The sequence below is a fragment of the Gadus chalcogrammus genome, chromosome 6 (genome assembly GCF_026213295.1).
Source record: "Gadus chalcogrammus isolate NIFS_2021 chromosome 6, NIFS_Gcha_1.0, whole genome shotgun sequence".
In the NCBI taxonomy this organism is placed as follows: domain Eukaryota; kingdom Metazoa; phylum Chordata; class Actinopteri; order Gadiformes; family Gadidae; genus Gadus; species Gadus chalcogrammus.
Window position 1 is genome coordinate 2,385,437 of NC_079417.1, and position 13,852 is coordinate 2,399,288.

General features: G+C 47.0%; 1 protein-coding gene across 2 annotated transcripts; it reads right to left on the bottom strand.

Annotated features, from left to right (window-relative positions):
- Window positions 1–3,122: 3,122 nt before the first annotated feature.
- On the bottom strand, window positions 3,123–12,830 carry LOC130384538 (uncharacterized). 2 transcript variants are annotated; one of them, XM_056592765.1, is made up of 9 exons: window positions 12,082–12,830; window positions 11,430–11,630; window positions 10,120–10,219; window positions 7,980–8,061; window positions 7,181–7,397; window positions 5,877–6,868; window positions 5,718–5,787; window positions 5,190–5,355; window positions 3,123–4,977 (listed from the first exon to the last, which is right to left on the bottom strand). In XM_056592765.1, the coding sequence occupies exons 1-9, from the start codon at window positions 12,539–12,541 to the stop codon at window positions 4,857–4,859; spliced, it is 2,409 nt and encodes an 802-aa protein (XP_056448740.1). In that variant the 5' UTR covers window positions 12,542–12,830; the 3' UTR covers window positions 3,123–4,856. The 2 variants fall into 2 exon arrangements, with proteins under 2 accessions (XP_056448740.1, XP_056448739.1); XM_056592764.1 differs by having other exon boundaries at window positions 3,124–4,977; window positions 11,409–11,630; window positions 12,082–12,829.
- Window positions 12,831–13,852: the final 1,022 nt, after the last annotated feature.

Here is a 13,852-nt window from a genome sequence, read left to right on the forward strand (position 1 = left end):
GACGTTCTAAAACCGTCTCGTTGCAAGCCGTTGCAAGGTGAATCTTTGGTCTGAACTGGGTGTTTCATGTGACGTAATCTGGTTTCACATTCCGTTTCCGTGTTGTCTGTAGTTTGGTTTGGGCCTGTTTTACTTGACCCCCTGGTGAAATGTTGTGATGTATCTTTGTTCGTATTTTTATTACAAATATATATGACCACTTATTGTCAACAGTATTGTGTGCTTTTTGCATCTAAATATCTCATCTGCCTTAGACGCAAACTCTGATAGAGAAATGACGACAACTCTCAAGTCGATTTGAACACATGACTACGCCTTAAACAGTAAAAAACATCCACTACTGACACTCATCCTCTGGATACCTATGATTTGAATATGACACCGGGCACCACACTGGCAGAGTGTGTTTGTTCAAGGGAAAACCTGTTCCAGAGGTAAACACGGCCGCACAACTAACAAGCACACGACAAAGTCAACACAACATCGTTCGGCTCTAATGGTTTTCAAACCAAACCGGATATTAAGTCTTCTAACAGCATTCCCTTCTCCCTTCGGGCCTGAGGATTATCAAGGGCCCCGTGTTACACAATACACCATCACCCTAAGACCACTAATGGACAAGGAAAACCTCTTCCTGAACCTTGAGAAGAAACACAGAAGAGGGATCCCTTCACATGGGACAGTTAGCCGTTAGGAGCACAAAAGACGGCCAAATGGGAAGACACAAAATGGCAGCACAAATAAAAGGAAAACTGAAGTTCAGTAATGAGTTCCTAGTTCTGGTGTATTCGCAAATACATGACTTCGCGTCGGACGGTTCACGCCTCCACGTCGTCCATTAATTCCTGATAATGGACACCTCGTCGGGCATTATCCCTTACTTATTACACGGGTCTTTTCAACGTTCCGTTCACTTGCATGGGCACTTCACAACTTCCGGCGGTCAATTATTTTTGGATAATTGACCGTTGCCAATGAATAAGGACCGCTGTCAAGGTAAACAAAATTACTTTTTGCCTTTGGTATCACTCCGCACGTAGTCTCGCAAAGCCAGACCAAACTACTCCGCACGTAGTCCGGTAACTTGTTATAAGCGGGATATCACTATCAACCCAAGCGCTGTCGGGTGCTAAGCGACGACGTCAACGTCTTGGGCGGACTATTTCTCTGCTGATCAACATTATGAATGCTGGTAACAAGTACATTGTAAATACATTGTTTCGTTTTGGGAAGTAGCCGTGTAATAAGCGGGATAATGTATAGAACTGCGCCGGTCATTATCGACAAATAAGCCCCTTCATGGCGAAGCAAGACCCCTCCGCTGCGCGTCGGTGTCCTGTTCGCCCTGTCGGGGCTTATTTTCTCGATAATGACCGGCGTTCTATATATAAACCTTTAGGGAACTTTCAAATAAAACCAAAGCGCTATATTTCTAAAGAATTTAAATGGAATATATATTTATTAACGAATAGTAGTATTTAATTTCATTGGTTGTATTTGCATGCAGGTGGTTTTGTCGCATGTCTTCTATGTGTTGTATTTGTGTCTTTACCACTGCTGTGAAGCGAATGTTCCTTTAGGGACAAATAAAGTACTGAAATGAACAGAAATGAACTGAAATGAACTGAATACAAGATGGCTGTTCCAGATAGAGGAATAACAACCACCTCAGTGGAAATTAGTCAGTATTTCTGCATTTATTTTGAAAAGAAAGAAAACCACAGCACATGATTAAATATATTTAGAGAATCAACATAGCAAAGTTAGAAAAAACCTTTTTTAAAATGTACAGGATATTAACAACGGCAGGCCTTTCACACTGCTGTAGGTAAGATGGGAGCGTCTCAGAGAGAAAATTTAAAAAAACGTCAACAACCCAAAAATATGTCCCCTGAGAATTGTGGCGTTCACGCATGGGATCGATTCGCTGGTCCAATCACAGAAGAGTCTCCCTGAACGGTTGGGCATCATTGGTTGTCTCGTACAGAGGTCAGGGCGCAGTCAACTGGAACCGATTTTCCCTCGATTTCACTCGAACCGATAGCTTACGGGTGGCTACAGGTCAGATGCCAACTCTTAAATCGTACCTACAGCCCCTCATACAGTTCCCATATTATACCACCAGGTGTGAGCGTGATAAGCCGTTTTGAAAATCTGCCTCTTCCTGTGTTTCAGTGACATCACAAGTGGGTGTGTCCACCTAGATGTGTGCCGGATAGATGAGCAACATTTGCTACGGTCCACTGGGTAGGCTGGTAGACTGATTTATCCAGCACACATCTAGTTGGACACGCCCGCTTGTGATGTCACGAAATCACACAAAGAGACAGATTTTCAAAACGGCGTGCAGCGGCTAACCCCCCTCACATCCGGCGCTCTGACATGGGACTTCTTAAGGGACGACGAAACAACCCAGGATTAGTGTAAAGCCCCCCGTGAGCCCGCATCCACACCAAGTGTGCGTCAGCGGGGAAAAAAACAAACAAACAAACAAACACTCCCATCCATTAAATTAACCCCTTCTACGCCTACCCCCAGACCCCACGGACCGCCCCCCCCCCACGGCCCCAGGGCGGGGCCTCAGGACTGGGGCCCGCTCATGCCCGACGGCTGGGTGTCCTGGAGGAAGTGGGCCAGGTCCAGGTGGTCGGGGGGGTTCTGCCCCGTGGCTCTGCGGGCGTGGTAGCGCTTGGACGCCGCCCGCCACGCCTCCCGCTGGGCACTCTGCGTCTCCTCGGGGAGCTCCAGGATCAGCTTCCTTCGCTTCCTGCTGCTGCTGTTCATGTGGTGATGGTGCATGCTGCTGCTGTTGTTGTTGCTGTTGTTGTTGTTGTTGTTGTGGGTGCTGGTGGTCATGGAGGCGGGCATGAAGCAGGCGGAGGCGGAGGCGCCCAGTGGGTGGAGTTGCCCCTGGGGGGGTCTGTGGGCGCGGAGGCGGGCCATCTTGCGGGCGTAGTAGCGCCGCGATGCCGCGCGCCAGGCCTCGCGCTTCAGCCGCTGCGCCTCGTCGGGCTCCAGCCGCTGCCTGCTGGAGGGGGCGGGGAGCACACGTTAAGTAAAGTTATCCTTTATTGTCCCTTTTTGGGGGGGAATTATTTTCTCTGCTTTTAACCCATCTGGGAGCCGGTGAACACATGGGGGCCCACCAGAACACCCGGAGCAGCCGCAGTGCGCCGGGGTTGTTTTCAATGAAAATAGTTAAACGCGGTTCATATTGCCATTTCAAAAAGGGATATTTCTCTAGCGCAAGAGAGGAAAATGTAAATGTCTTGGCAACACTGCCGCCTGCTGGATGCGTTTGGTGCTGGAGGCAGCGCTCTTCCTCCGCCCACTTCGTTTTGACTCGATCTCGCGTTGGTTTGACTGCTGACCTCCGCTACCGAGCCGACCGCATGAGAACCATGAGACATAAACAAAATAAAAGTTGGGGGAGCAGAAATTGCGGATCGCAATTTAAAATTAACACTTCATTGATTTGTAATATGAGAGTAATTAGTAAGAAAATTTGAAAAAAATCATTATTTACTAAACATAGAGAAATTATATATAATATAATTATCACCATCTTGCCTATATTATATATTAATTTAATATGGGTGGAAAACACCGAGTTCCCAAAGGACTGCAACATCAACAGCAAGTACTCGACTAAAGAGGACAGTAAAACCCTTTACAAATAATAACAGTATCTTGCTGGTATCATTTATTTGTTAATGCCGTAACTCAAGTTACTGGCATAATGCTGTAAAGTAAATGAATACATGCTGTAAATAATGCTGGATGTAGCTGTAATACTTTTACACTGAGATTCTACCGCAAATATAAATGAAAGGAGCCTAACGATGTAAACATTATTTTGCTGGATGCTGTAAACAGTTCGTTACTATGATATATACACAATTCTGTAAACAGACACAACAAAACCAATTAGGATAATCTCACAAACCATAAAACAGAAGTTCTATTGGGCAAGGCATTTATTAAGGCAGTATTACTCACATGCGTCAAAGGCAAACTTGTTGTTCATGTATTTTAAACATTACAATTACACATAAAATCTTGCAGAGATCCCAACAGTTAGTATCTTAAAATGGACGTAACATAACAAAAAAAAAGATTTACGTGATGTTGAAATGATTAAAAAATGTTTTTTTTTCCAAAATAATCTATGTGCAAGGTGTGTTTATTTCTGAATAATTACTTGAAAGTGTTGAAAATGTTGAAAATAATTGCCATGTGCCTTTGCAAGGCAGGCGTCTGGCCGATGTTACTCTGAGTATGTTACGGCCGGGGAGAGCCGTTGAAGGGGGGCAAAGAGGCCAAAACAAAAAATAGGGTTAGGAAGGGCGGCCAGCCGCATCTACTCCTTGCAACCAATCACAAATCGGCTATTTCTTTTAACGTTCTAAGCAAATGAGCCTTCAGCTGACTAGAAGGCTCATTTGTATCACATTTAAGCAGCACGCACCATGAATGAACGTTACTTTATAAAGTTGAACTTTGTCTGCACGTTTGATAAAAAGTTTAGAAGCATTGCACTCTGCTGACACACTGTTAAGTGTCTAGTTTTTAGTTTTGTGATCCTCTCTAATGCGCCTCCACACGACGCTTCACCCGAGTATGTTGTGTAGGCCTACGCTTTAGAAAAGACATGCATGTGCGGGTGCACTGCGCGCGTTTATGAATGCGCGTTCATGTTTGCCTCCCTGGTGAGCTCGGCCAGGAAACGCTACTGCACGCAACAGCAGTGCGTCTGTCTGTCTGTCTGTGTTTTTAACAAGAGGAACATTTTCCTTTTGTTTTCTAATCTGGCCGTGGAGGGCACAGCATAAAGACTGAAATGAACAGTGAACGAATCACACAAACAGCCAGTCAAAGTCCCTCAGGCGTCTCAGCAAGGCGGACACATGCACATCCTTTTTTTTCTTTCTGGAGGGAACCTTGGTCCCATGGGTGGGGTTCAGTCCAAGGAAACATCTGAAATCACAACAAAACGTTCATTTCTTTGTCCCACATGTAAAACTAGAAAAAAAAACTCAGAAAGGGAGAACGCCTTCATTATTACGGAGATATTGTACCAAAGTGAAATAAACTCGCGTCTGAATAAGTTGTTATTTAAACCTATGCAATATGATTCACGCGAGTTGTAGATAATGTTCCTAACGTCTGTACCGTGAGAAGGCGCTCACCTCTGGATGAACTCGAGCGTGCACGACGCCCCCTCCTGGAAGACTAGGTTAAAGGCATAGTACGCCGTCAACAAGGCCGCCACCCCGGCCACGAAGCCTGGGTGGGGCGACACCACCACCTTGCCCTCCATGCTCAGCATCCACTTCCGCGACGTCAGCATGTCACCTGGAACAACACGGTGAGATGAAAACCGGATCTCCATGAACTTTATTGGTTTTTAATACCAGTGCCATACATTAAGGGTGGGAAAGGGTAGCTGAATTAATAATACTCATCAAGCAAACCTTAAACAGTAAATACAATTGAAAAGTGAAAAACGCTGCAGACAACTTGTGCAGTCTCGCAACGTTTTTGAAAGACAGGTTTTCTCGCCAGGTTTGCTTGACAATGCGATATACTCCTGCACAAGTACTCGCTGTGATTTTGCCCGTGTATTAGGTTTTCAGATTCTTAGTGTGGTGTCCAGGATTCCGACCGAACATAGATGGGATCACGCAAACAGCCATCAGCCTGACCGGTGAAGCTACCTAACACGATGAGCCGTGGGGAGTCTGGGAGCCTCAAGGCCTGTTCCACCTCCTCCACCGTCGCCAAGACCTAGACGGCGGAACAAAAGAGTAAACCGTGAGCAGACGGTGGATCAAAACACATTATGACATCCAAAAGTGAATAAACGTCCCGCTTACATCAGCCTCAAGAATGAGTCCCTCCACCTCCTCGTCCAAGTACGCCATGAGGAGCAGGATGGCACACGGGCCGAAAGCCGACTCCTCGCTGCTCTCGAACCTCCTCAGGATGTCCTGTATCCGGACCGTGTCCGCGCCGTCCGGCTTATTCTGGAAGAAACTAATGATCAGCTTCCCCTTCTCAGCCACCGCCTGCTCCATCTTCTCCAGGACACCGACGCCGGTGAGCAGCTGGAAGTGTTTGTACAGTCCTATGGGCGTGAACAGGTAGGGCCAGTCCGCCTTCAGGTCCACGACGGGCGGGGGCGGGCAGGCGTCGACGGCCTGGCGTTGGAGAGGGTACGTCGCCTCCATGAGGGGCCCGATTTGTCCCCGCCCCGCCGCGGCCGGGCCCTCGGCGCCAAACAGCTCCTTCATCTCCCGCTGTTTCCTCCTGAGCAGCGCGTCCGTTTCTGGCGCGCGGACCGCCGCTTCCTCCGCCGGCGGTTCTGGCGCGCGGGCCGCCGCGTCCTCCACCGGCGCCGTGGGGGGTCTCTTGGGCCTCCGGTGCCTCACCAGGGTGTTGCCGCGGTTGACGTGCTCGACCCGGGTCTTGATCTGCGTGACGAGGGACACGTAGCCGCTGCCGATTCTCGTGCCGTCTCTCAGCACGTCGGCGAAGCTGTTGGGGTACTCGCGCACGATCTTCTTGGCGACGGCGACGCAGTTGGCCCTGGTGGGGTTCAAGTCCTTCAGCCGCATTTGGTCCACGAGGATTCGGACCATCTCCCTGCGGCTCTTCGGAGACGGGCGGTCGTTGAGCGCAATGGCGGTTGTGATGCAAGCAGGCATCCTGGTCCAAGGAACCACAAAGTTGTCGGGCCAGGAGCTTAGATCGAGAGTGGACCCGTTGGGGCTCCCCCCGCCTGGGGGGCTGCTGGCCGTGACCGAGGGGCTGGAGGGGTGGAACTCCTCGTTGGTCTGGTCGCCAGCAGTGATGGCCACATACTCATCTAGAACAAGTGAAAAAAGTCTTTACGTTTGACTTGTTTGTGTGCTTTATAAGTATGAGGTAAATGGATTTGTAAAGAGTTTTTCTAACCAGTGGCCACTCAAAGCACTTTACAATATTTCCTAACATTCACCCATTCATGCACCCGTTCACACACCGATCGTCGGGAGCAGTCAGGGTGAGGCGTCTCGCTCAGGGACACCTCGACACTCAGCTAGGAGGAGCCGGGGATCGAACTAGCAACCTTCCGGCTACCAGCCAAACCCGCTCTACCCCCTGAGCCACATGCCTCCTGGTGAATCCCGGGACATACCTTCAACACGCCAGGTTCGGAGCAGCTTGCGACACTGCAAAGGGGTGAGGATGTCGTGCAGATCCACCATTCGGACAAAGTGCAGGTCCTCTTCAGACTCAACTCCTATATCTAACAGCTTGTTCAGAAGGGTCTGCAGCTTCTTCTCCGGGAGGGACGGCAACGCTGCCAACACGGCGGGGGTCATGTCCTCCGCCGTCTCGGACACGTCACCAATCTGGGAAAGTGAGGTGAAATATGATCAAAGCTGTGCCATAAATCAAGGAGGGGCTCGATGCAAAGATGAAACTACACATTGGCTTTGACTTAACAAGAAATCGCTCTTGTGACCGTTTAAAAAATTAAAGTTGTCTGATTAGATTTACATAACTGTTGCATGCAAGGTTACGAGAAACATGCAGTTCTCGAGACACCGGACTAGCTTAGTGGGCTAACATAACGTTACAGGTGAAGGATGGTTTAGCTCATGGCTAAATTAGTCATCTGCTTCTAACTTATATTTCTCCTGGGAGACCCCGTGTGTGCTGCCGGTGTGTACACACCTCCATTAACACAATGACCAAAGTTTCAAGCAAGGTTTTCTACCAACTTATTTATCACTGCAATGAAAAAAAAGGTTGTTCCAAACCCAACGCTCGCATGCATTATCTGAATACGAGTAATTTCGAAACCAAAGTTAGTGGTGCAGTCATTTCGCTACACTCTGCGTTTCACTACGCTCATGGACTTAACCTGGTACATATATAAAGCAACTTCATAATTCATCGTAATACTATGGAAAGGAGCACACATCTCTCACCCTGTGAGGAGGACGTCCGTCCGTCATCCGCCTCGCTCTCGGTGTGTCCGGTGTCGTCGCGGATCGTGGTGGGTTTCGTCGCCTGTGTTGAATGGCGTTCAACACTTACAAATGCTCCCAACTTTATAGACAATTGTATATATTTTAGCATTGAATAAACGCATTTAATGGAGTAATGTACCAATATTTGAATATTAGCTTCACCATTAGAGAACAAAAACGTGTGTCGTTGCATTTATTTGTTTTCACCGGTAAGGGACCGTCTTCACATGTGACTTTCGGGTTAACCATTCAAAAAATTAGAGTTGTCTGATTAGATTTACATAACTGTTGCATGCAAGGTTACGAGAAAAATGCAGTTCTCGAGACACCGGACTAGCTTAGTGGGCTAACATAACGTTGAAAAAATACCAGTAAATATTGCCTTTAAATCTTCTAACTGTAACTCACTGCAGGAAGCAAGACAATTATAGTATGAAAAGTATTGCATTATTGAATATTAAGTTACTGTTGGATTTGACTGTAGAAAACCCAGCCATTTGCTACTGTGTACAATAGAGGCTTTGTTCAACTATTGTGGTTAAACTCTCATTATTCTCAAGAGAGTCTCAGACTATAAGCCATGAACTGTCCATGGCTCGGAGGGGAAAGAGCAGCATGTGTGTAAGGGGGGAGGGTGTGGGATGAGGGAACTACGTATGGGTGATGGAGCATGGAGGCTGTAGTCTGAGAGAAATAGAGCACCTCTTTTTTTGCAAACCAACCCAGGCTTTGTTTATACTTGTTTACGGGTGATAATAAAAGGGTTTATCTTTCAAACTTTCTCCATCTCTCTTGTTTTGTTAAAATGTTGTTTATCTACAACAGTCCGTTTCTAGGTTTAGGAAAGATTAAAAAAGGTATGGGTAAAAATATAACTACATATTTGATGGACAAACCCTTCACAAAAGTATCAAAAACGATTTTTGGATCGTCAAGTCAAATGCATCATTATAATATTTATAAAAAACAAATATTTTCTTATTTGCATGTTGCACACCTCACAACTCTTCTTAACCAAGCCAGGGCCAACATTAGAAATAGGATTTCATATTTTGCATTTGCTCAAAACAAATCTAAAATATGGAATCCTTGTTCCACATTGCAGCAGAACGGGGAGGAATAGTTAAACAGACCCATCTGTTTTCACGTATTTAGAGTCTCTCTTAATAACTGAAAATAGAGGCTCCTCCCTATTCTATTGCATTTCAAACAACCACATCCAATAAGGTAGCCGAATACAACCATATCATAGTAGGCAAAATGTGCATCTCTACAAAATGTGTATTAACAGAAATAGATTATTGTGAAAGATGGACATTTGTTTGTTTGGGTTAGGGATGTTAACCGCTTAATCGCTGAAAAAAAATGTTGGGGAATGTGTGTTGGTTTCACTTCACACAAAAAGATGATTGGATGAGGTGACTTATTGGAAGGACACGCGTCTCCAGCCCACTGCTTAATTTCTCCTCAAGTCTTAATTATTCCCGCATGCGAACGGCGGAAAATATGATCTCTAAACGCTATAAGACTACAGTTAGCCATCTCATTCCAAGATCTTTTTGTGTGAAGTGAAAAAAAGTATCCCTCAAACTCAATTTTTCCGTCTCCTCCAAACTAAACAAGCGGCGTCTCTTCGGAGCGGTCATTTTCCTAACTGAGCCGCTTCAAATGAGCTCTTATCGCAGAGTGGGGGTCAAACTCCATGCTCAAAGTCATACAAAAGCCTCAAGACTCTTGTTCAGAGTTCACATAGACTCTGCATAGCCAACCGCTGCTACACACTTATTGTATGTTGGACGTCCTGGCACTTAATGCGCGCCCTTATTGTATGTCGCACTTAGTTGTAGGGGTTAGGTGTGTGGCATCTTAACCTAGCTGTCTTTGTTGCGTACAGGGAATGGGTTAACCTAGTGCTTGGCACTTGGTTCTATGACAATCGTTGCTGCAGCAAAGCAGCAAAGCAGCAAAGCAAAGAAACAAACAGCCTGACAGACGCTTTCTGCTGGAGCTTGGGCACCATGTTGGGGGTGTTTTAATTTTGAAACGGGGTGCATCGTGCCGGAGGAAGAAGCAGGCGTGAGTACAGTGGGCAGCTCACCTCATCATGTGCTGCTCCGAGCCACCCAGTCCCAGTCGCTCAGGCCCTGGGTAAAGGCTTCCTCCGAAGTCCCCCACCATCTCCCCCTGGCCCAGGATCCCTGGAGAAGGTCAATGACATTTGATTAACAGTTCGGTTTCAGATTTATGTCGTTACCCCGATGGAATGATTTTGGACACGACACGGTGTGTTTAAGATCTTCATATAACGGACTGCGTGTTTTCACATGTTAAGATCTTCATATAACGACTGCATATTTTCTAGATGCCACATTTTGAGATCTTCGTACTACTGTGTGTTTTCTTTATACGACATGTTAAGATCTTCATACAACTACTGCGTGTTTACTACATACGACATGTTAAGATCTTCATACAACTACTGCGTGTTTACTACATACGACATGTTAAGATCTTAATACAACTACTGCGTGTTCACTTAATACGACATGTTAAGATCTTCATACGACACGTTAAGATCTTCATTTAACTACTGTGTGTTTTCTACGTACGACATGTTATGATCTTCAGACAACATGTTGAGATCTCCAAATAACGACGCGTTTTCACACGTTAAGATCTTCATGCGACATGTTATCATCATACAACTACTGCGTGATTTCACACGTTAAGATCTTCATGCGACATGTTATCGTCATACAACTACTGCGTGATTTCACACGTTAAGATCTTCATACGACATGTTATCGTCATACAACTACTGCGTGATTTCACACGTTAAGATCTTCATACGACATGTTATCGTCATACAACTACTGCGTGATTTCACACGTTAAGATCTTCATGCGACATGTTATCGTCATACAACTACTGCGTGATTTCACACGTTAAGATCTTCATACGACATGTTATCGTCATACAACTACTGCGTGATTTCACACGTTAAGATCTTCATGCGACATGTTATCGTCATACAACTACTGCGTGATTTCACACGTTAAGATCTTCATACGAAGTGTTATCGTCATACAACTACTGCGTGATTTCACACGTTAAGATCTTCATACGACATGTTATCGTCATACAACTACTGCGTGATTTCACACGTTAAGATCTTCATACGACATGTTATCGTCATACAACTACTGCGTGATTTCACACGTTAAGATCTTCATACGACATGTTATCGTCATACAACTACTGCGTGATTTCACACGTTAAGATCTTCATGCGACATGTTATCGTCATACAACTACTGCGTGATTTGATTTCACACGTTAAGATCTTCACACGACACGTTGAGGTCTCCAGGAGTGCGTTCTGTCCCACCGTGGAGGTCAGTGCTCTCACAGATGGCATCCATGTCCGAGGGCTCCTCCTTTATCACAGGGCCGTTGGACAGCGCCGGTGTCTCGTCCAGCGGGTCGACGGCCTCGGGGGGGGGCTGGACCGGGGTGGGCTGAAAGGAGGGCCTGATCGCGGGCGGAGGGGCGGCCCCCAAGTCCTGGCTCTGGGCGGAGACCTGGGAAGGCGAGGCGTCGAAGAGACCCACTGGGAAGACACGCAGAAGCACAAAGGGTTAGCAAACTGGCAACAAGTAATGGAGCTCATTTACATTTTGGATGTTTAGCAGACGCGTTTATCCGAAGCAACTTACAACAAGGATGTTCATAGAACCAATTGCAAAGCAATTACAATCTCTAGGTTAACCCATTCCCCGTACACAACAAAAACAGGTTGGATAAGATGCTACACACTATTAAGCACTATTTTTAAGTGGCAGGACGTACAACACACAATAAGTTTGTACATTAAGTGCCATATTCATGTTGCCGACGTACAACATAAATAAGTACACCCCACACCGTGTGGGGTGTAAGGGGGGAGAGTCTAGGTGAACTCTGAACCATTACCCAGTAGCATTGATTAACCCTGCCCAGTATGGTCATGTTTTTACACCAGCCTCTCTGACTCGGTGTTAGTTTGCCCGAGTACTACTCACGAGAGAACGTCATCTCGCACTGCCCGTGTGCTGCTGCCATCTCATCGCCGGCATCGTCGCACCCGGGCCTGGGGTCACCGAACCCGGGCCTGGGGTCATGGAGGTCACCGCACCCGGGCCTGGGATCACCACTGGGGTCCCCGCAGTCCGGGTTCTGGAGGAGCGGGTCGGGGAACCCCGAGCCGCAGTGGTCATCGGTGGCGTCGTACAGCCCACAGGAGCAGCCCTGTCGACGCAGGAGTTGCAGCTCCCGTTCGAAGTCCTTCTCCCGGCCGGACAGCCGTCTGATCTCCTTGTCTCGGACCCCCAGCATCCGCTCGTACTCCCGCGTGCGCGCGCCGTTCACGCTGTATAGCACGTTGATGATGGAGTCGATCGCGAGCCTAATTGCGTTTTCGATGACCAGGGCCTCCTCGTCGCGGAGCTGAGGGTGCATGGTCCTGTTCTGTAGGAGGTTCATCTGGACGGAGGAAGGGGGAAGCTCTCTCTACAAAGAGGAACCTCAGGTCGCTGGCTGCTGGAGGGTCAGGAGTTACCGAATACCGAATCCTAAACCCCCTAAAGAGCGGAACGATTCAGAACATGTGATCCGAGGGTGCCAGGCAACCGAGCCATGCAAAAAAAACGACGAACAGCGAAACAAATGGCTTAATGCTGTCCTTTTCACCGGATGATAATAATGATGATTGGCTTTCTTCCTCCCGTGTCCTTCTCTGTTGTTTTCCTAGTAGTTCCTGGTGTACATTGTATTCCACAGCGCCCCCGGTGGCCGGAAAAGATGTACACAGCAGTAGGCTCGACAGCGACGCCTGGTTGCCGGAGTGGTTTACAAAGCAGCAGGCTGAGGCTCAATGGGAACCTGTGGTTTCATACTAGTAAATATTGCCCTCCGAGTAGGCAAAGCAAGGAAAGGCCAGGCAACGTTATTTATGTAGCACTTTTAATACACAAGGCAGACTCAAAGTGCTTCACGTTTAAACATAGACTGACACTAAAATAAAATAATAGATAAGTAAAAGAAAAAATATATGCAAAGAGATCAGCATTTTAGAAAGTGCACGTTGGGACTCCAACCCGACCTAGAGGAACTTGGTCCTTTCTCTGGGACTCCAACCCGGATTCTAGGACTCTAACCTAGACAGAACTCAAGTCTCAAACCCTTCAAAGTTACCCACGTCAGGAATCCAACCCGACCTAGTCGGAAATATATGAATAATCGTACTACTATAATAGCAGGCCTGTCGCACCAGTAACTCAAGTTACTCATGTGCGCATGTGCCAACCAGCTCACACAGACACACAGACAGCACACACGAACGCATGCATACACTGCAAGCACGCACATACACACACCGCAGACACACGCACAATGCCATGAACATACATGGAAACGCACACACGCGCACGCACGCGCACACACCGCACGTCAAGAAAAAGGCAGCGACACATACATGGAAGCGCACACACACACGCAAGCGCACACACCAAACGTCAAGACAAAGACACACTCGCCGAGCTAAGATTGTATATATATAGGCCTATATATATCATTTTTTTTTTTTTTTTTTTTCAATCAATAGCCTACTTTTTTTAAAACAATTACTAGACATATCAGGCGACCCCATTTAAATTCCAGGCGAACCCACAGGGGGTCGGGACCCCAAGGTTGAAAAACCCTGGATGCTACGTGACTGTAGGCTACTGCTGCCCGTCTTGGCCAAAACAATGGAAGGGACAATGGAACAATGGAAATCTTAATCTCAATGATGAT